Source organism: Melanotaenia boesemani, chromosome 20 (assembly GCF_017639745.1).
Source record: "Melanotaenia boesemani isolate fMelBoe1 chromosome 20, fMelBoe1.pri, whole genome shotgun sequence".
Lineage (NCBI taxonomy): Eukaryota > Metazoa > Chordata > Actinopteri > Atheriniformes > Melanotaeniidae > Melanotaenia > Melanotaenia boesemani.
In genome coordinates, this window is record NC_055701.1 from 27,963,369 (window position 1) to 27,985,458 (window position 22,090).

Sequence of the window (22,090 nt, forward strand, 5' to 3'; positions counted from 1 at the left end):
AAGGCAGCTTTACAAGAAACACTTTTTAAAATGTGCATATTGCTGTCTGTTTTTAAGATAATCACCTAACCAGAACATGGCCTTTAAAACCATATCTATCTCATTTTGACATTAAAATAAGATGATTTACAGACTACAGAAATGCTTTCGACAGATCCAACAAACATCTAAAGCATATTCATGATGATCTCGTGCTGGTTTTGTTTACCAGCTGCAGCAGGGCCATGGAGGAAGAAACCGTACTGATGCGTGTAGAAAATGTTATTCAGTTCCAGATGCTGCAAAATTCTTTTGTAGACTAGTTTCTCTAAAAGTTTTGAGAAACAAGGTAAATTGATATGGGCCTGTAGTTTGTTAAAAAAAAGATTGGGTTGAACAGCCTTGTGTAGAGGAACGACCTTTGCCAGCTTTAAATCATCAGGAACTTTATTCTCATCCACGGAGACAAAAGATATCGGTTAACGGATCTGCAAGACACTCTTCTACTTTTCTTATAAGAAAGTAGAAGAAAGAAACGCACCAGTTTCGTCTATTTGTGGATTTATATAATCCTGAGGTAAACCTGGGGTTGCTATCATCTCCATTACATTTAGGGTAGCAGATAACACAAGTGGAAAGCAGATTCAGCATCTGGAAATCTAAACCCTTCACTCCAGGAGACTCCTCAGGCTCTTTCTTAAACGCTGAAATAAAAACGATGCGCTGTTCGGTTTCTTCTTTGTTTGCTATATTAACCGTTAAGCCCAGTAAACTGAAATATATGGAAATGATCACATGTCTGTAACTAATATTCCAGAATGGATCACCTCATTCAAAGAATTGGTAAAAAATATTATCAAAGGTGACGTTTTATCGTTTACTTTGGTAAATTTAACAGAATTTTAAAGGGTTAAATTCTGTTGTCCACATGTGAAGTGGTGAGGCTTTCTTACGTTGCATGACATCATCTTTAACCCGCAACAGACCACAGCTTCTTATTTACTGGCAGGTAATACCAGAAGTAGGACATATAGACCGGAAGTGATGCGATAAACGAAACTTTTTATTTTCTATTTTGATAAAACAAAGCTTCGATTACTGGAATTTTCATCTACCATTTTTTTTGTAATTGATTAAATTGAACAATTCGATTATAAGTTTCTGTGAATTTGATTGGGTCTGATGCTTGAACATCAGATGCTTTATAACGGAGCTATGTTGAATTTATAATCCAAGGAGGTGTGCCAGTAGATGACATATGAACGTCTGTGTTCATATTTCCTAGAAATGCATGCAAATTATAACATTTTTGGTTATATAACACCTCATTTGCACATTTAAAATAACATTTCACTAAACTTGCCACACAAAAAAAATGTGTGAAATAAACCAGGAAGGTTTCATGGTGATAACTGTTATAAATTTGACATTATTCGCCTGTAGTGTCGCGCTTTAAACATGTCAAATACTTGCCAGATTTTGAAAGTTACATTTGTCCTGCTACATTATCTAAATGGTAAATGGTCTGTACTTATAGAGGACTTTTATCCAAAGCGCTTTACATATACGTCACATTCACCCACTCACACACATTCACACACTGATCGAACCGGCAACCCTTCGGCTACAGGACGACCACTCTACCCACTGAGCCATGCCGCCCCCACCTGCACACGGGATATTTTCTCACACACACAAAAAGACAAAAGGGTCCATGTGGGCTGTCACAATTACAGCACTTAAAGGGTTAAACAGGTTTTTCAGAGCACCTGCTACAACAAGCCAACAGCAGCATTTACCCACAAGGACGAGCCTGTAACTACGGTGACATGAAGGAGTAGCATTATGCTGCATCATCAACAATGTTTTTCCCTGATAATATGACCAGACGTCAGACATCCAGCCCACACAACAGAACTGAGAATGAGCAATCAGCTGATGCACACATGGGTTAAAAAAAGTAAAAAAAAATCAGTTTTCAGAAAGAAATCATGGTTAAAAGATGTATTTTTGTAAAGAATAAGTGAGCTGTGTGCAGGTCCAGGTGTTGTGTTCATTCCCATGCTGAACCTGGGACTAACTCCAGATCATGCACCTGTACTCACAGCCCACATGTTAGAATGAGTTAGCAGGTTTGTTTGTTTTTTTTTTTTTACCAGATTTTAGCAGCCTAGAGCAGGCTAAATATTAGCATTAGCATTGCTGTGTGTGTGTGTGTGTGTGTGAGGGAACCAACCATAGAGAGAGAACTCGGCCTCCTGTCCTGTGTCACTCTCACTGGATGTGGACGTCAGGCTCGTCGTCAGGGTGTTGCTTAGCAACTGGCCCACTGACAGGCCTGTGGTAGCCGTGGCTACATTATTGCCACTGGTTACTATGGAAGTTGACATGGTAACGGTGGAGGTAGTACCAGTGGTGGTGAGGTTAGGAAAGCTCTGAGCGCCCATGAGAGGAGAAGCTGCAAACAAACAAAACAAAGAGCAGTTAGTTGGTCTGACCAGAGACAGCAGGACATGATGGTTGTTAAGCAGTAAACAGCTGCTCTTGCCGTTCTCACACTCCACCCGTCTGCCGCAACATTAAAACCATTTCCTCAAACCCCTCCATTTTCACTACAAGAACAAGGGGCTCACCAAGAGCTCAAAAGCAGATCTGTTAAAGAGGCAGTACTTTTTAAATGATGGAGCTGGAGTTTGAGTGGAGCTGGCAGCGTGGGACATTTCTGACTGGTGGACTCCTAGCTTTGTTTGTCTCAGCTGTCTCACATTTCACCTAAAATACTGTTTTGAACTCAGTCACTGAAGCTGAGGAGACAACATATGAGCAGTGATGGAGGGAGTTCCTGGATAATAAAACAATTGTAAGCAACCAAGACCCTCAGATACATAATTCTTCCAAACTGACTCAGTTTACACGACACAAGAAACTAATCACGATCCTGTCAGACCAAAACTGGACTTTTAAAATGGATGTAGACATGTGACTCTTACTGAAATCAGTAGGAAAACAACATCTGACAACAGATTCAATACACTCAGATAATTTGGTTGGAGGTTAACTCCTGCACATACACCCTCAAATGAAATGAGGTGGTCCTCACAAGCCCTAAATGTCTACATTTGATCATCTTTCTCTATAAAGAGTCAATCTCTGTATCAAGATGGACTCTCAGTAAGTCTGCTCTTATTCACATTAGCTTGGCACATAAAGTTGCTAAGTGAGTGTTTGGTGGATTATTTCATAGAACCTATAGCCTCAGTAATTAAACTCCAGAAAAGAGCTATCAGAATAATAAATAGAGCTTCCTGTCGTGAAAACACGAATTAATTACACTTTAAAATTCTTTGATATTGTTTACTCAAAAACATTAGAAATACTATTTTAAGAATAAAAACTTTGCACCTGTATTCAACAATTTTTGCAAATTAATAGAAATAAAATGATCATTTAAGAGGTCTGGGTGTGAAAACTAATGTTAGATACGGATGAGCTTCAATATATTAAACCAGGAGTGTTAAATGTATGGCCTGAGGGCCAAAACAGGCCCACCAGACGGTCCAATCTGGCCCACAGGATGAATTAGGTAAACATGAAAATAAGATATCGACTGTAATATTGTAATAAAAGTAACTAATCTCTAATGTGTCCAGATAAGGTTTAATTTTTGCTTTTTAAATGTAAAACATTTCCAAGGCAGAAGGAGAACTTGCTCCATCTTTTCCATCTTTCTGACTTGATAGATGTGACTTTCTATTACTTTTTTAATTTAAAGTTGTCCTCAGAAGATGGGGGTGGTGGTGGGCTAAAAAAAAGAAATAAAATTAAAATAAAATGTTGATTAGACATTGACTTAAATTATTACACACATACACAAAAGTATTAAATAATAATAACCGATTAATCGGCTGGACGATTAATCGGCTGGACGATTAAATCGGGCGATATTAGCCCTTTTCAAAGTGGCCAATATCTGCCGTTGTTTTGCTGATTATACGACGATTTAGTCTTACTTTCTCATAAAACAGTAAATGCTGTTACGTGTCAGTCATGCAGAATGAATGATGTCCTTGCGGCGTTTGTCTACTAGATGGAGCTCTGACTCCATTCAATCCCAGTCATCCCCCTGTCTTTTCAACAGGGGTATCTAGCTACAGCCAGGTTGCATTACAGCAGTGGGAAGAGTTAAGTTTATAATAATGTTGTGAAATTAATGACTCAGCATGTCTCCAGTTTCAGTTTAACTCTGTTTTCCATGTGTAATGATGAGTGACACGTGCTTCGTTGTGTCAGTCAGCTTTTTATTTATGCTGCATTGCTAAAGTTGTGCTAAATTAGCTTAAGGCGCCCGCACCTATATTAGCAATAACATCGATGTTGTTATCCCAACCTAGCACAGCATTAGCTAAGTAGCCAATAACTGCAGAAATAATATAAGTGTATAAAATATCTGAGAGTACAGATCTGCAGCTGCAGATCGAGGTGTATTTTAGGAGATCTTTTTTGGTTTTTAAATTTTAATTTTGGTTCATATATGAAATATGCCATGATATATTTCAAGGCAAAGAAAATATTGGAGTAAAGAAAATGTAATTTAACATTAAAGCTGCAAGCAGCGTTGGAGGCCCTCGCACCTCTGGCGCCGCTTCGGCCTATTGCACCACCCCATCGGCCAACAGCCTCCCTCCAGCAATACGGCCGATGTTGCCCACAGCCATAAACCCATTCTTCCAGAGTTTATCTCCATCAAGAGGTGATTTTCGTCATGAGCGGATCAACTTGCACCTCAGCCTGTCCAGTGATGACATCTGAAGCATTCATAACCTTGTTTCATACAAACTGTGTTGAATTCCCACAAACCGGAGCATGATTCCAACAAGAGGAAAATTCCACGTGGCCACTAGGTGGTGCTATAGTCGTTTTCATGTAGAACCATGTTCAGTTTGGAACTCTAATGAGAACAGGAAAAAATCAGCTCAACTGGTCAACTGACAGCAGGGCTAGAGCCACTTCCTGTTTCATGGCGAATGATATACCCATAGGGGGCGCTATAGAGCCAAATAACCAGCATATGTCTATTTGAATCAGTTCCAGGCCTGACCACTGTCCTCCCTGCCGAGTTTGGTGGAGATCAGGAGTACATTGGGTCAGTTACAAGTACTTCCTGTTTCATGGCGGTGGACGCCATTCGCCATGGTTTTGCTTGAGGAAGGAACTTGAGGTTTTTTTTCTGTAGTGTCATGAAAGGGTTTGACCTGATCTGAAGCACTGTAGAGTGTGTGAGGTTAATCCCTGATGAGCGGGACCCCGGTGTCTGAGAAAGGCATTTCCTGTTTCAAGTGGGCGGGGCTTAGGTCAAGACCAGAAGTAGTTGTATGTATCTGTTCAGGAGCAGACCCTAATTAATCACTGTACGTGTGATGGTGATTGGATGAAAATTGAGGGATTTATACAGATTAATCATGTCATGGCGTCTTATCCAACCTTGTCATGGCGCCACGGTGCGTGCAGCGTTGAGCAATGTCCAGATGACAACATCTGGACATGTAGATGTGGTCGGCATGGAACTGAAGTGAAACATGTGCAGTTTAGGTGGAGACTGAGTGTTGTATGTCAGAAATAATGGATTCCGTGCATGATGGCGAAACATCAAAACTTGATGAGGCGCCACCGCTGAACGCCACCTCCTATTAGAAAATTTTCAATAACTTTTAACCACACATGCCTCTGGAGTGTTCAGACTGAGTTTGAGGTAAATACGATAAAATCTGTAGGAGGAGTTCGTTCAGATGCAAGGCAACGAAACATGCAAAAATGACCCCCAAATTGACAATTTTTTCAAAATGGCCGACTTCCTGTTGAAGTTATCATATAGGTCCAAGAGGCTTTTTTGTACATCCTTCCAAGTTCTATCAATATACTGGATTTCAGCCACATCGCTCAATGTAGTGGGCAGTTATGATCAATTAAAAATTTGTAGGGGGCGCTGTAGAGCCATATTGCAATTTTTCCAGCATATGTCAATGTGGCCGAGTCCTTGGCTGGTCCGCGCTCCTCCCTGCCAGGTTTGGTGCAGATCAGCAGTACAATGTGTCAGTTACAAGTACTTCCTGTTTGATGGCGTCGGACCGCTATTCGCCATGGTTACGTTTGGCGAAGGAGCTTGAGATTTTTATTGTGGTATCATGAAAGGGTTTGACCTGTTGTGAAGCACTTTCAAGTGTGTAGGTTTTATTCCTGAGGAGATGGACCCCGGCGTCTGACAAAAAGCACTTCCTGTTGAAAATGGGCGGGGCTTAGGGCTTGTCTGGAATTGGTCATATGGATCTGTTCAGGGCCGGACCCTGATTAATCCCTGCAAGTCTGATGGGGATTGGATCAAAATTGAGGGATTTATAGTGATTTATGATGTCATGGCGTCTTATCAAAGTTCGCCATGGCGCCACGGTCTCGCCCTGCAGTGTAGAGCAATAGTTCTCACTGGATATCATCACCAACTTGTTTTCAGGTGTCTGACCCAGTTTGGACCTGGTTGTGTCCAAAACGTCAGATAAGCCGGTCTCCAAGTAAAAACCATGACTTCCTGTCACCAGGGGGCGTGGCTAATTCATAACCCAAATTTTGACATGTAGATGTGTTCAGGATCGGACTGGCATCGTACATGACCATTTTGGTTCAGATATATTGTTGTATGTGGAAGTTATATCACTTTCGTTCTTCACGGCGAGACGTCAAACTTTGAGGCCCCGCCCCCTCCATGCCCTTTCTCCTATTAGAAAACTTTCAATAACTTTTAAAGACACATGCCTTCTGGACATCCTGAGCTATTTTGGTAGCGGTACGATGAAATCTCTAGGAGGAGATAGATTTTGAAAATGTCAGTAAAACGCCAAAATGGCGACTTTGATCCAAAATGGCCGACTTCTTGTTGGTTGTAGGCTGTTGCTCCAAGAGGATTTTTTGTTCGCCCGAACATTTAGAATATATGTAGCGATTTTCATAAAGATTGATGACGTGCAGTGGCGGGGCATATTAAATAGGTGGCGCTCTCATTCAATTTTGCCCGAATAGTCCCAAGCACCCCAAAATATCAAATTTTTCGCATTCCTTTGGGGGGGGTACACAAAAATAGGCGCGTTTTCGTGCATGTTCAGGTCCCCAAAAATGCCTCCAATGTTGACGACGACGACGACGACGACGACGACGACGACGACGACGACGACGACGACGACGACGACGACGACGACGACGACGACGACGACGACGACGACGACGACGACGACGACGACGACGACGACGACGACGACGACGACGACGACGACGACGACGACGACGACGACGAAGACGAAGAAGACGAAGAAGAAGAAGAAGAAGAAGAAGAAGAAGAAGAAGAAGAAGAAGAAGAAGAAGAAGAAGAAGAAGAAGAAGAAGAAGAAGAAGAAGAAGAAGAAGAAGAAGAAGAAGAAGAAGAAGAAGAAGAAGAAGAAGAAGAAGAAGAAGAAGAAGAAGAAGAAGAAGAAGAAGAAGAAGAAGAAGAAGAAGAAGAAGAAGAAGAAGAAGAAGAAGAAGAAGAAGAAGAAGAAGAAGAAGAAGAAGAAGAAGAAGAAGAAGAAGAAGAAGAAGAAGAAGAAGAAGAAGAAGAAGAAGAAGAAGAAGAAGAAGAAGAAGAAGAAGAAGAAGAAGAAGAAGAAGAAGAAGAAGAAGAAGAAGAAGAAGAAGAAGAAGAAGAAGAAGAAGAAGAAGAAGAAGAAGAAGAAGAAGAAGAAGAAGAAGAAGAAGAAGAAGAAGAAGAAGAAGAAGAAGAAGAAGAAGAAGAAGAAGAAGAAGAAGAAGAAGAAGAAGAAGAAGAAGAAGAAGAAGAAGAAGAAGAAGAAGAAGAAGAATAGGGAAGAAACGGAGCAATTACAACAGGCCTTCGCACCGCCTTCGGTGCTCGGGCCTAATTAAAGGGCATCAGAAGGCTGCATAAAGAATGTTTAGCTAATTTCACTCATGTTGGTTATATAAGGCATACACCATATATATTTTTCTACCTGTACTTTAACCTACTTCTAATTTGCATCAGCAAGAGGTACAAAACAAGATGTATTTAATTAATCATTCATTTATACAATTAACTTATAGATTGACTTTTTTGTAAGGTTATATAATTTCCCAGTTATTTAATGCTTTGTTGCATGTTTTTTTTAGAAATTCTTCTGTTGTAAAGTTAAACATATACTAAAGGACAAAATATTGTGAAACAGTAAAATGTAGTAATACATATTTTAGTTGGTGTAAGCGTTAGGAACCAAAAATGAAGTTAATTTATTCATTAAACTTTTGTTTTAAAAAACATCCAATTAATCAGTAATCTGAAAATTTTTCTGCCAAATATCGGAATCTGTATCAGCCTCAAAAAATCCGTATCGGTCAGGCTAGATTGACTTCAGTTTGCATGATGAGGTGGGTTGGTTTAGGTGCTCAAGATTACTACACACGTGGAAATGTACATGTATGTACATTTAAAAGAACTTCTAGATCTGCAAAAGTTACTCTGATCATCATGTGTTATACTGGACTTATCATTTCCAGATACCCGGGATTAAATGTTTTCTGGCTTTGTAGAGCCATTGTGATCTGATGCATGTGTAAATGAGTTAATGTGTAAACATATAAAATATGTATATAAAATAAAAAATGAGAATAAATCAAGATAAAATATAAATGAAATACAGTATTTATAATATTAATTTATAAAAATAATATATTTCTAAGTTTAAAATATGCATAAAACTTAATGAAAATGTACATGTTATAAATAAAAACAATTGTATGAATAAAAAAGTTACAATTTTTAACTAAAAAAATTACTCTAATTTATCAAATTAGAGACAGAGACAGACAGAAAGAACATGTTTATCCTTTTACAGATCAGATTGAAGACCCCAGATTTAGTTTGTAAACTGAATTTTCTTTATATAGTAGTAGGCCTTCTTTTAAAGGTGTCATCATCTGGGGCCTTATTTATGAAACTGCGTAGCAAAGCAAACTACAGGTGGTGTCTGCTGCGCAAAAAGGAAATGCTGTGCACTTCAACTTTCAGATTTATAAAAGCATGCACACGCAAGTCCTACACCTGTAGACAAACTCTAAAGCGGGCACACGTGAGGGAATGCCTTCCTACGCCCGCATGGTTTCTATAAATGGTCAGGTGCACGCCTGTAACACATATTCATCACATCGTTTGCATGGTTGCTCAGGAGGGAAAAGGAGTTAAGTGTAATTTTTCGGGGTGTGAGACAGAGATCCTGATGGACCACACTGACAAATGTTAAAAATATTTCATTGGTGGGCACAGAGTGGGCAGTACTGGTGTCAGAAAGGCAGAATAGTGGCAGCAGGTGGCTGATCCTATCAACGCAAGACACTCCAGAGGAGTCGGAACACAAGGCTGGATATCTCATTCGGTAGAGTTAACTTAATAAATCCCAAAAGTTCACTATATTTGGCGTACGCCAGTTTTTGTTCCTATGCAAGCTTTAGAAATAAGGCCCCTGGTCTTTTCATGTATCCAGTGGCGTCTAAGTGTCTTTAAATATTTGTTTTGAAAACTTAATACAAAAAACCCCCAAAAAAACAAAAAAATCAAACATAGAGCTTGTTCTGACCCTTTGCTCATCCCACAACTTTGTCTCGATAATGATGTTGTGTTAGCGTGGTACTGCTCTGATGATGTGTTAGCGTGGTACTGCTCTGATGATGTGTTAGCGTGGTACTGCTCTGATGATGTGTTAGCGTGGTACTGCTCTGATAGTGTTGTGTTAGCGTGGTACTGCTCTGATGGTGTTGTGTTAGCGTGGTACTGCTCTGATGGTGTTGTGTTAGCGTGGTACTGCTCTGATGGTGTTGTGTTAGCGTGGTACTGCTCTGATGATGTGTTAGCATGGTACTGCTCTGATAGCGTTGTGTTAGCGTGGTACTGCTCTGATAGCGTTGTGTTAGCGTGGTACTGCTCTGATAGCGTTGTGTTAGCGTGGTACTGCTCTGATAGCGTTGTGTTAGCGTGGTACTGCTCTGATAGCGTTGTGTTAGCGTGGTACTGCTCTGATAGCGTTGTGTTAGCGTGGTACTGCTCTGATAGTGTTGTGTTAGTGTGGTACTGCTCTGATAGCGTTGTGTTAGCGTGGTACTGCTCTGGTAGTGTTGTGTTAGTGTGGTACTGCTCTGATGATGTGTTAGCGTGGTACTGCTCTGATAGCGTTGTGTTAGTGTGGTACTGCTCTGATAGTGTTGTGTTAGTGTGGTACTGCTCTGATAGCGTTGTGTTAGCGTGGTACTGCTCTGATAGTGTTGTGTTAGTGTGGTACTGCTCTGATGATGTGTTAGCGTGGTACTGCTCTGATAGCGTTGTGTTAGCGTGGTACTGCTCTGATAGCGTTGTGTTAGCGTGGTAGTGCTCTGATAGCGTTGTGTTAGCGTGGTACTGCTCTGATAGCGTTGTGTTAGTGTGGTACTGCTCTGATAGCGTTGTGTTAGCGTGGTACTGCTCTGATAGCGTTGTGTTAGCGTGGTACTGCTCTGATAGCGTTGTGTTAGCGTGGTACTGCTCTGATAGTGTTGTGTTAGCGTGGTACTGCTCTGATGATGTGTTAGCGTGGTACTGCTCTGATAGCGTTGTGTTAGCGTGGTACTGCTCTGATAGTGTTGTGTTAGCGTGGTACTGCTCTGATAGTGTTGTGTTAGTGTGGTACTGCTCTGATAGCGTTGTGTTAGCGTGGTACTGCTCTGATAGCGTTGTGTTAGCGTGGTACTGCTCTGATAGTGTTGTGTTAGCGTGGTACTGCTCTGATGATGTGTTAGCGTGGTACTGCTCTGATAGTGTTGTGTTAGCGTGGTACTGATCTCATGATGATGCAGGTTGAGGTACTTACTTGCGGTACTCATGACGTTTCTGCCCAATGTGTTTGTGTTGTTGTCGCTGCTGCTGCGACTCAGATTCATGTTGTTGGTGGCGTTGGTGCGCGACATGTTGGGCGCGCGGCGGACAAATGACTCCATGAGGCTGGCCTCGCGGGATGACAGGTTTGGAACGCTGGCGCTGGAGCTCATGGGAGCGCTGGCGGCCAGCAGGGAGCTGACAGACAGCCGTGTGTTTGCTGCAGAGCACAGAGGCCTCTGGGAGTGCGTGTCCTTGCTGGAAGACTCGGACACGGAGCTGACGTCGGGGGAGCTTACGCTCACAAGTCCCATGGAGATGGCTGTCGCAGGGTCAGTGGTGGCCGTCCCTGATGTTGGGTGATGCTCATCTCCAGCTGCAGACGTGTCAGCAGTGAGCGTGCCGGAGCTGGATGCTGAACCGGATCCACCTTCTGCTGCAGAAGACAGCACAACGATCGGCTCTTGCTGATGTCCTTCAGAGCCCAACCCGACACCCATCACTCCTCCCACCCCGACACCCTGGTCAAGAAGCAGTCCCTCGGCCTTCCTCTCCAGCTGCAGACCCCCCAAACCAGGCAGTCCGGCCGCAGAGCTCAGACTAATATCAGAGGAGGAAGCCACGCTGCAGACAGAGCTGCTGCTTCCCTTCCTGCTGGAGGAGCTGGCCCCACCTTTATCAGGACAGTTATTTTTCACCAGGCTACTCCAAGAAGGCTGCTGTGAAGATGATGAGGTGGAAGACGAGGAGGATGAAGCAGTGGTGGTTCCGCCGATGGCCACCGGTGTCACAGAGGGTCCCACCGTGCAGGAGGCGGGACCTGAAACAGTGGATGAGACAGGTTTGGGTGATGGCGCTGTTGCAGCCGACTCAGGGTCATACCCTGGAGCAAGCTTGAGGTCAAACTTCCCTTCAGCGCCCATACGGTAAGAGTTAGAGCCGCCAGCATCCCAGGTTACATCAATCCAGCCTGGATGGACAAAGAGATAGGAGGGAGACGGACGAATGGATGTCAGAGACGGGCAGAGAGGGAAACAGAGAGAGAGAGAGAGAGAGAGAGAGCGAGAGGGAAAGAGACAGAGAGTGAGTGTGTGAGAGAGAGAGAGAGAGAAAGAGAGAGAGTGGTAGAGGGAGGTGGACAGCAGACAAGCGGCTTACAGTCAGAACAGCTCCACAGAGTACCAGATCACATTCATGTGAAATTCTCCTTTAAAGTCACAATGAAAAGCAAACAACTTTGTTTTCTTTTATAATAATATTCAAACAAAAATAACCGCATCATGGAAAGAATAAAGTGGCAAAAAATTCCGATGATAATGTAATCCCTTTTCCAGTAATAAAGTCCAGTTTCGTGGCATCTTCAACATCTTCATCACTTTACTGAAATAGTTTTTACATCAAAGTTCTCCCAGGTCTTCATGTACCTGGGACGGGACATCATTAAATGTGCTACGATTGTATTCAACAGACCTACAGTGGATGGAAGCTGATGATGGGGATGTCAACAGCAGCATTATTTTACCATTTTAACAACAACACCAGGAAATCCGATCATAAGCTAGATTAAGATCCACCCTTGCTGTTAATTTGACTGCAGCACTTGCTTCTGATGAACAAATATTCCCAGATCCAGCTGTTACATGTCTCTGTGGTCTTTAACAAACAGTGCCAACATGTTTAGTGGTTTGAGACAGCTCTGAAATATAAAGATGGGGAGGAAACTTGTAATGCTTTTCCATTATATTCCTCATATACCTGATAACCACTGCAATGCTTAGACCAGATGATGAAGATCAGCAGAGTTTAATCTGCTGCAGCTTCAAAGATCAGCGGGGTGGTGGCGACCAGAGATCAGCCAATGAGGAATCATTTCCTGGTCCCTGAATGCATCATATGGACAGCAACATGGTTGCATACAAGTATGTCTTCAGAGCTGAAGTAAATGAGAGGAAATACTTCATATCTTCTGTTTTGTTTTGTGTACTTAATATTGTTGGATATTTCCTAAAAATGCTGTTTCACTGTGACTTTCACTGTTAAAGAAAAGATTCCAGCTGCAGAAAGGAAAGACAGACAAAGAAAGAAAGCCAGTAAGCAAGAAAGAAAGAAAGAATCAGAGTATTTCAGACGATTAAACAAATGGGATGAAGGTGCTCTTGATAAGAGACACAAACACCGAATTGAATCAAAAAGCTCAGACTGAGATTATGATGAAAATCTGAAAACGTGGGTGATGCTTGTAGAGGTCTGAACCAGAGGGATAACAACCCACCCCGTTTCTTCAGGAAGAAAATAAACACCTGAGTAAGAATTTGACTCTCAGATTAAGCCAAAATTTACTCTTAAACCTCCACTAGATCCCTGGTGCTCCAAACACTATCACTTATAATATTATCAGCAGTTTCTCAGGAACAGTCGTGTGTAACTCTTTGGGGTAAATGGGTGATTTTCGTAATTTATGCATACGTCACTCGTGCCTGCTTGTAACTGCTTCAAAGGGCAGAAAGCTAAGCAGCCAGCTGGAAATGCTGTAGGTCTCTACTGAGAAATAAGAGCGATTGTGGACAGTTATTGTGTATTTATTCAATCATTAAGGCAAGAAGGCACGTGAACAGGGAAAGCATTTTTACTGGTTTCCCTGAAGAACCAGCAGCCTGGATCTGTGCGATCGGCCTCCTCAAACTTTCCACCAATTAAGAAAAATAATGCTCCTCTATGGCTGGAATAAAGCCAAGAAGACGTTTCTGATGCACGGTGGCGCCACAAAGCAGCTGAGCTGGAGTTGGTTTAGTGAGGATAGCAGGTAAATAGTAGCAGGAATAACTGGAAATGAGGAAAAAGTGGAAACATGGAAATAGTTTGTTGTGTTTGTATTAATGTATTATGATTCCTGTTTTGCATACTAACAGGTTTGCGTATAAGAAAAAAATCTAAATTTTCTGTTTGTGTTTAGACTTCCTGTTTTTCTGCTGCCTCTTTGTCCGACCTACATAAAAACAATCCCAAGCAGAAAATAATCAGCACAACTCTCTGCAAGCACGGTAAGCTGCGCTGTACCCAACGTCCATCTAACTGTAACGTGGGTTGGAAATTGGCAGACTAATAAATTCAAATTCCTCCTCTAAGTGACAGTATAAAGGAGTACGAATGGACAGGAAGACTGGTGCAGCCTCGTAATGGTGGAGGAGCAGCTGGTCATCATCAAGCCTCGTCGACTGCAGTGACCGAAAGGACGAGGCTGCGACGGTGGGATCAGAAACCACACTGAACTTCAATGGGCTGTTTTTCATTACCTAAGAGACTATTTAGGCCCTCAGTCTGCTGCATTTCCACCAAAGTCCAAAGTTTAGGGTAGATTTAGGAAATTTGGTCAGTTGAAGAAGATCTTGAAAGACTGAAGAGTGAGGAGGTCGATCACTCAGCCAAAGCTTGGAGAAGATCTGCTGCTCCTTCATATTCAGAGCAGTACGCAGACTTGACTCAGGAGTCATATAATTTGGATCCCCCACAGATTCCTTTCCTTTGAGTTTTTTTTTTTTTTTTTTTTAAGTATGCCTTCTAAAAGAGTCATCCCTGAATAATCAAGTAACTCAGTGTTGGAGTTACATATTTCATCAGGCCAAGGAAAGTCTCAGGATCTCCAAGAATAAGCTCTTATACTGGGAAAGAAACATCCAGAAGCTGCTGACCCAGGCTCAGATTAACCACAGAAACAGAACCCCTGTACTAGAAACCATGGCGAAACCCAGCTGAGCTACAGGTAAACATTATCTGAAGAGTCCACACTTAAATCTTGTTCCACTGTGAATAATCTCTGCTGTGTTTGTGGAATGATACGATTTGACTACTGGGGGCTGCAGTAAACACAGACACATCAACTGTGACATCTAATGCAGGTGTTTAGACACCTCAAGTGTTCAGATTTGAGATGACTAATTAAAGGGGAAATAGTCCATGACAACTGTGTACATCTGAACCATGGTGACAAAAATTGGGAATTTTTTTTTTTACATATACATTGATGAACATCTGCCCACATTCAAGCCCCTAAAGACAGAAAAAGATCAGAACTTCTGAACTTGAAAAAAAAAAAACAAAATTCTTTGAGGATCTTTTTCTGGTTAAGGGTCCTGGATCAGGCAGACAGAACGATGCATCAGCAGTTTATAGGTTTCCGTTTAGTGCTGACATATCTTACCATTATGAGCCTCCCCGGTGACGGTGCCCTCTCCTGCTGGGTTTCCATCCTGGTCTCGCCACTTCCAGTCAATCCCACGAACGACTCGCGCGCCTGGGACGATGTACTTCATGACCTGGGAACGGAAGAGGCGGCGCTGGCGGCGAAGGTTCGCCTCGGCCTCTTTCACAGCTTTACCTGAAAGAGGACAGAACAGGGATGTTATGATAACGTAATTTCACAATTAACTGCATATTAAACACCACGATTAATTACTTGTGAAGATTCATGAACGCTGTTACTGTCCATAAACGATCGTGTCGGAGCCATAACGGCAGATCAATGCAACTCGCGCAGGGAATGAAAGCCTATGTGATATATCAGAGGGGTCATCCTGCAGCATCCTCTGAATGTAAGGTAAAGTAAAAAGTTTATTTATAAAGCACTTTTTACAGATAAAAATCACAAAGTGCTGTACAGAAAATGGTGCAATAAAACAACATATTAATTGCATGAAACAAATAATAACCATCAACAAAAAACTTTCCTAAATAAAATCTTATTCAACTCGACCACATAGAGGGACAAGGGCAAGTCCTCCCAGAATCTGGGGGCTACATTCTGAAAAGCCAGGTCTCCCTCGGTTTTAAAACAGGTCTTTGGGACCTTCAGGAGGCTTGGTCAGAAGACCGAAGGATGCGCCCTGAGGAGTAGGGACACAGCAAGTCGGCAATATACTGGGGGAGCCGACCATTTTAACATCCGGAAAGTCAAAACTAAAATTTGAAAGTCAAAACGAAATTTGACTAGAAGGCAATGATGAAATTGTGGAGATGTGGGCTGCTCTGGGCGTACCTGACTATGGACAGCAGAAGTCTGCACTAACTGAAGTCTGTTGAGAGTCTGGTCTGACTGAGCCTTATCGAAACAAGTGAAAACAGAATTACAATAATCAATATGAAGATTTTCTTATCTTTTAAAGATCTGATTCTGACATCATTCTGCTAACTTTAGAGATGGCTTTCAAATGAAAGGTCAGTCAGGCTTGAAAACTGTCAGAAACAGGCTAAATCTCAGACCAGGCTAAATCTCAGACCAGACTAAACCTCAGACCAGGCTAAATCTCGAACCAGACTAAACCTTAGATCAGGCTAAATCTCGAACCAGACTAAACCTCAGACCAGGCTAAATCTTGATCCAGGCTAAATCTCGAACCAGGCTAAATCTCAGACCAGACTAAACCTCAGACCAGGCTAAATCTCGAACCAGACTAAACCTTAGACCAGGCTAAATCTCGAACCAGACTAAACCTTAGATCAGGCTAAATCTCGAACCAGACTAAACCTCAGACCAGGCTAAATCTTGATCCAGGCTAAATCTTGAACCAGGCTAAATCTCAGACCAGACTAAACCTCAGACCAGGCTAAATCTCGAACCAGACTAAACCTTAGACCAGGCTAAATCTCGAACCAGACTAAACCTCAGACCAGGCTAAATCTTGATCCAGGCTAGATCTTGAACCAGGCTAAATCTTGAACCAGGCTAAATCTTAGACCAGACTAAACCTCAGACCAGACTAAACCTCAGACCAGGCTAAATCTTGAGCCAGGCTAAATCTTGAACCAGGCTAAATCTCAAACCAGGCTAAATCTTGAACCAGGCTAAATCTCAGACCAGACTAAACCTCAGACCAGGCTAAATCTCGAACCAGACTAAACCTCAGACCAGGCTAAATCTTGATCCAGGCTAAATCTTGAATCAGGCTAAATCTTGAACCAGGCTAAATCTCAGACCAGACTAAACCTCAGACCAGGCTAAATCTCGAACCAGACTAAACCTCAGACCAGGCTAAATCTCGAACCAGGCTAAATCTCGAACCAGGCTAAATCTTGAACCAGGCTAAATCTCAGACCAGACTAAACCTCAGACCAGGCTAAATCTCGAACCAGACTAAACCTTAGACCAGGCTAAATCTCGAACCAGACTAAACCTCAGACCAGGCTAAAACTCGGACCAGACTAAATCTCGAACCAGGCTAAATCTTGAACCAGGCTAAACCTCAGACCAGGCTAAAACTCGGACCAGACTAAATCTCGAACCAGGCTAAATCTCGAACCAGACTAAACCTCAGACCAGGCTAAATCTTGAACCAGGCTAAATCTCGAACCAGACTAAACCTCAGACCAGGCTAAAACTCGGACCAGACTAAATCTCGAACCAGGCTAAATCTCGAACTAGACTAAACCTCAGACCAGGCTAAATCTTGAACCAGGCTAAACCTCAGACCAGGCTAAAACTCGGACCAGACTAAATCTCGAACCAGACTAAATCTCGAACCAGGCTAAATCTTGAATCAGACTAAATCTCAGACCAGGGTAAACCTCTGTGTTCGTCGTTGGTTTCTGACATGATCAAAGATTCTCTCGGTGTCTACGGTCCAGGTGTGGTGGTTATTTAGGACGCTGAGCTCTGCAGCTGGCCTGAAATGGATTTAGAAATGTTTCCCTTCCAGAGTTCAATTTTTGGGCATGAAAAAATTTAATTAATCAGTATTTGTTGATGACAACAGTCTGGATGCTCCTTCGCTCTTTACTACATGTCTTTCCACAAAGATATGGAATATTGACTGGTCTGACCACAATCCAGGTTTCCACTTTGTGATGGTCCATCCCAGATGGAGCTGCGTCCAGAGAAGTCAATGCTTGCTCTGGAACTCTGGACCAGGTTAACATGCAGCTTCTTTTCTGCTCAGTAAAGTCTGAACATTGTGACATTGCTGTTAGATTTGCAGCATTCCAGAAGGTCAAGCCTGAGTGATCAGAACAGCTTCCACACCCATGTTGACATGTGACCCCGTGATCACAAAAAGGCCCAGAGTGCAAAGAATTTCATCCTCAGTTGGAAGTCGGTTCTCACCCAGCTGGTCCTCACAGACGGCGGTGACGGTGCCGTACAGCTCGAGTCCAGACAGAGACAGGTAATGGGTCTGACCGCTGGCGTTCTTTCCCATCTGTTTGATCCGGATGTGTCTCCAGCCCTGCTTCTCCTCTTTGGATGGGTCCAGAGGCCATGTGGCCGTTGAACTATGAAAACAAGAACACAGCATGAAAAAAAGATGCGGCCTGTCATCTTAGCCACCATATCTGTCAGTTGACATAAGAATCATTTTAAAGTATATCGCATTTTCAGACTGTAACTGTAAGGTTTAAGTTACAGGTTATACCCGGGTTCGTTGAGGCTGCCATCATCTATGTGGGTGTACAGGGTGGACCAGTTCTGACCATCCTTTGATACCTGAAAAACCCAGTTCCTCAGAGCAGAGCGACCATAGCCCCTGAAACGGGATGAAGCAGGGGAAGATGAGCAGGGAAACACAAACCAAACAGCGTATTTTAAATAAAATTCTCATTGTGTCTTCATTAATGTCGAGATGTCTGTTGGTGTGTGTGTGTATTAAATTACCTGGCATGCCTCAGTGTGTATGCTGAGGGAATGACCCACAGGCCGAGGTCAACAGCGAACCAAGCATTCTTGTCATCGTTGGTGTGGCAGTTGAGGGCGGAGCTATCCCGGCTTAGGATGTCCTCCAACCGTCCATAAGGGAGGTTACGCCCCTCTGAAGAGGTCACCACCACCAGGCCGTAAGCGGCAGGGTTAACCCACTCATAGGCCGTCCTGATGGGAGCAGAAGGTCAAAGTCTAAATCATCACATGGTAACATTTACATGAAGCATCATTAGTAAAATAAGCTGATCCATGTTGCATAAATCTGACACCATGCTCCACTTTCTCAGTCTGAGACTTAATGTGACTTCAGAATAAAAACTGTCCTAGAGATCTCAGACATTTCTGTCTGTAGCAGCTACTCTTACTTGGCGTTGGTTCCAACCCAGTAGATGATCCCGTTCTCGTCAAAGTCGTGTTGGTGCCTGAAGGTGAAGGTCTGCCCTTCTCTCAGTTTCCTCACAAAAACAAAGGATGAGCGCTCAAAGTCATACCACTGTTTAGCCACCTGGAAGAGGAAGAGGAAAGGCTGAGACAAGTATACTGGTTAAGAACTTCCCCTGTGGGAGATCATGGTCTACTTGAGTCCAGACATTGGCTTAAAGTTCCCTGAATATTTATCAGATAATTTTATCAGTTATAAAATCATAGCTTTATCAGAACAGAGCAATTTTCAGCCCCAGTTTCTGACAAAAGAAACAGGGAAATCTAGGAATGGGAGCTTTATTGGGAATTTTGCTGGATTAATATCTACTTCAATGTTGTAACACCCAAAAGGAGCATCAGGGTCTAAGTGACGAACACGTCATCTGGAGATGTTGGTCTGGCTTTGAAGCCCTGGACTTTAGACGTTTACATTGTTTTAAAAGTCTGGTTGTGGTCGGAGTCGGTGAGCATGCTCAGTGTGAGCTCACCATCTTCAGCAGGTACTGCTCCAGAGACTCCACAGTGGCGAGTGGCTCCATCTTCAGCATGCGACCTGTCCGGTCGATCAGAGCCGTCTCTCCCGGAGCTCGCTCCAGACGGAACCGCAGCCGCCTCGTCAAGATCTGATGCACGTGGGCGGGCACACACACACACACACACACACACACTTACTTCATCAACAGCTGTGGTACATAGTAATGAAGCTGATGGGAGCGTCTCAGATGTCACACCATGATCCAGAAGACACAGACTCACCTGCAGGTTGTATGAAGATCCTGGCGTGTCATACAGGTGCAGAGGTAGACGCTCGATTGACTCCAGGACTGCTATCAGTTTTCGGATTAAGGCAACAGCTGGTCGGCTGCACACACAAACACACACACACAGGATTCATCATCAGCTGTAATCTGACTCTTTAAACTAGACTGTATTTAACCAAAATGTTTTATTTCAGGAGAACACAGCAAATATTAGTTTACTGTACATGGTCTGTGTACAAAGTCTAGATTTTAACTAAAAGTAAACATTTAGCTTTCAGGCTGAAGATCATCTGAGCCACACAGAAGAGTTGGACAGCAGAACATCTGTATTGCTTGGAGAGAGGATGTAAGCTGTTTTTCATGTTCAGACAGCAGAAATTCAGACGGCGGATGGTGATTGGCTGAAAACGTGCATGCAGCACCGGAAGCTGCCGTTACAAGAAAACATGTCGCATCACCTCAGTGTTCCCGTCTAGGAAATAACCCTGTCATGTAAATCCAACCAGAGGAACGTCCTCCTGCGAGGAGCTTCCCCACCTTCATCTCAGCTGCACTGAGAGGCTCTACCATTTCTTTACCCACCCACAGCTTCCGATGGAAAATAAACAGTGAAAATCATTAAACCTGACAGATGTGGAGGTTAACGTAGGAGTGGAGTCTGGTTACCTTTCGTTGTCTTCATTCTCGCTGAAAGCCGCCTTAAAGACATTGATCCGTTCCATTAAAGGCTTACAATCAGGCTTCATGTCAGGTTCTACACTCTGTTTAAAGACACACAGATGAGGAAAAAACAGCTGTAAAATCACACTGAACATCCTGAACAAGTCTTAAATGTAAAATAACTAAATCTTTTAGTGGTGAACGACAGAAACTCAGTGGAGAACAAAAGACTTAAATATTTATTAAAACATCAGCTTTCATCCCCTCCTGCCACTTCTTCTTAGAAGTTCACTTTGTTCAATGCTTCTAAAACTGACTGACATGGAATGAGAAAGTAGAAATAAGTAGAAGTTTTAAACAAAGAAAGAAATAAACTTCAATTCATTGGCTTCTTTATGTGAGAAGTGAATTGTGAAGATTTTATTGTAAAAATGCACAGAAACATTTCTACAACCATGAGCATGACTCAGTGTGTTATCCCCACACACTGATGAATCGCACTCATCATTTTAACAACATCAACATTGTGGTTTGTAGCAAAAATCTCACATTTGGACTCATCTGTCCTGGAATCTGGTTCTTCTCTCACTTCAGTCTGTTCTTGCTTAAAGACAGACTTGTTTATTTCTACAAATTAAGTCTGCTGCCAGCATGTTTCCAGGCAGGTGATCCACAAAGACACATATACGAACGGTCACCCTCATTTCGACCCCTGTGGGTAGTTGTTCTGCAGGTAGATCTCTCTCATTTCTAAACTATGACCATTTTATTTCTACGGAAAATTTCAGAAAGTTTCCTTCATTTTACTTTTAAGATTATTAGAAAATATTCCATGAATTACAGTTTTTAAATGGTTTGTCTGCCCTGAAATGACCCTCAGCATTCTGACAACACCGAATCAGAGCCATCCGCTGACCCTGATCCATTTAAAGCTGTTATATCACTTTCTGAGTTAAAGGAAAAACAGCAAAACTTCCAAAAGACGCCTGAGAACAAACAACTGTGTCTACTTTATGTAACACTGAACCGCAGGCTGTTTTGCTTCTTTGGTAATGAATAGAGAAAACTAAACGTTGTCAGGTGGAACGGGTGCTCACATTGCTGAGGACGGTGAACAAAGCCTGGACCAGGCCACTGCTGCACATTTCATATGGAGAAATGGTGTTTTCATCCTTCAAAACTACAATCAGGTTCTCCAGAGCCGTTTTCATCAGGTCCCGCCATGTGTTCTCCCCTTCTAGACACTGTGAACATCACACACAGACACATCTTAACAATTACAACTGTAATCAACCCAATATGCACATCTGTGTGCTCATGTTCGGTTTCTGTACCTGTCGGTTAATGTGCAACTCCCAGGCAGACTCCAGCTGTGTGGAGATGTTCCTCAGAGTGACCACCACTCCTCTGGGCATGCTCTCCACAGCTTTGAAGTGGTCGTCATACAGCTCCCTGGCCATGCTCTTTACCTTCTGCTTTGTCTTCTCCAGTTTGGATTTCAACTTTCTGCCTCGCTTCCCAGTCCATCCTGTCACAAACTCAGAGCCTGTCAACACACCAGAGAGGTAGAGTAAATGTAAATGTATGTATGTATGTGTGTGTGCATATACACATATATATATATATATATATATATATATATATATATATATATATATATATATATAT

The 22,090-nt window shown here is 42.6% G+C and overlaps 1 protein-coding gene across 1 annotated transcript in view; it reads right to left on the reverse strand.

The window, feature by feature from the left end:
• The window catches only part of hectd1 (HECT domain containing 1), a 52,497-nt gene that overhangs the window by 12,993 nt on the left and 17,414 nt on the right, over positions 1–22,090 (reverse strand). The window contains exons 16-27 of the mRNA XM_041971330.1: positions 21,757–21,968; positions 21,520–21,666; positions 20,429–20,523; positions 19,758–19,863; positions 19,490–19,624; positions 18,944–19,083; positions 18,534–18,746; positions 18,295–18,405; positions 17,988–18,154; positions 15,093–15,269; positions 10,890–11,864; positions 2,216–2,437 (exon numbers count right to left, since the gene is read on the reverse strand). Coding sequence (XP_041827264.1) covers positions 2,216–2,437; positions 10,890–11,864; positions 15,093–15,269; positions 17,988–18,154; positions 18,295–18,405; positions 18,534–18,746; positions 18,944–19,083; positions 19,490–19,624; positions 19,758–19,863; positions 20,429–20,523; positions 21,520–21,666; positions 21,757–21,968 — 2,700 coding nt within the window. The remainder of the gene's footprint in view (positions 1–2,215; positions 2,438–10,889; positions 11,865–15,092; positions 15,270–17,987; positions 18,155–18,294; positions 18,406–18,533; positions 18,747–18,943; positions 19,084–19,489; positions 19,625–19,757; positions 19,864–20,428; positions 20,524–21,519; positions 21,667–21,756; positions 21,969–22,090) is intronic.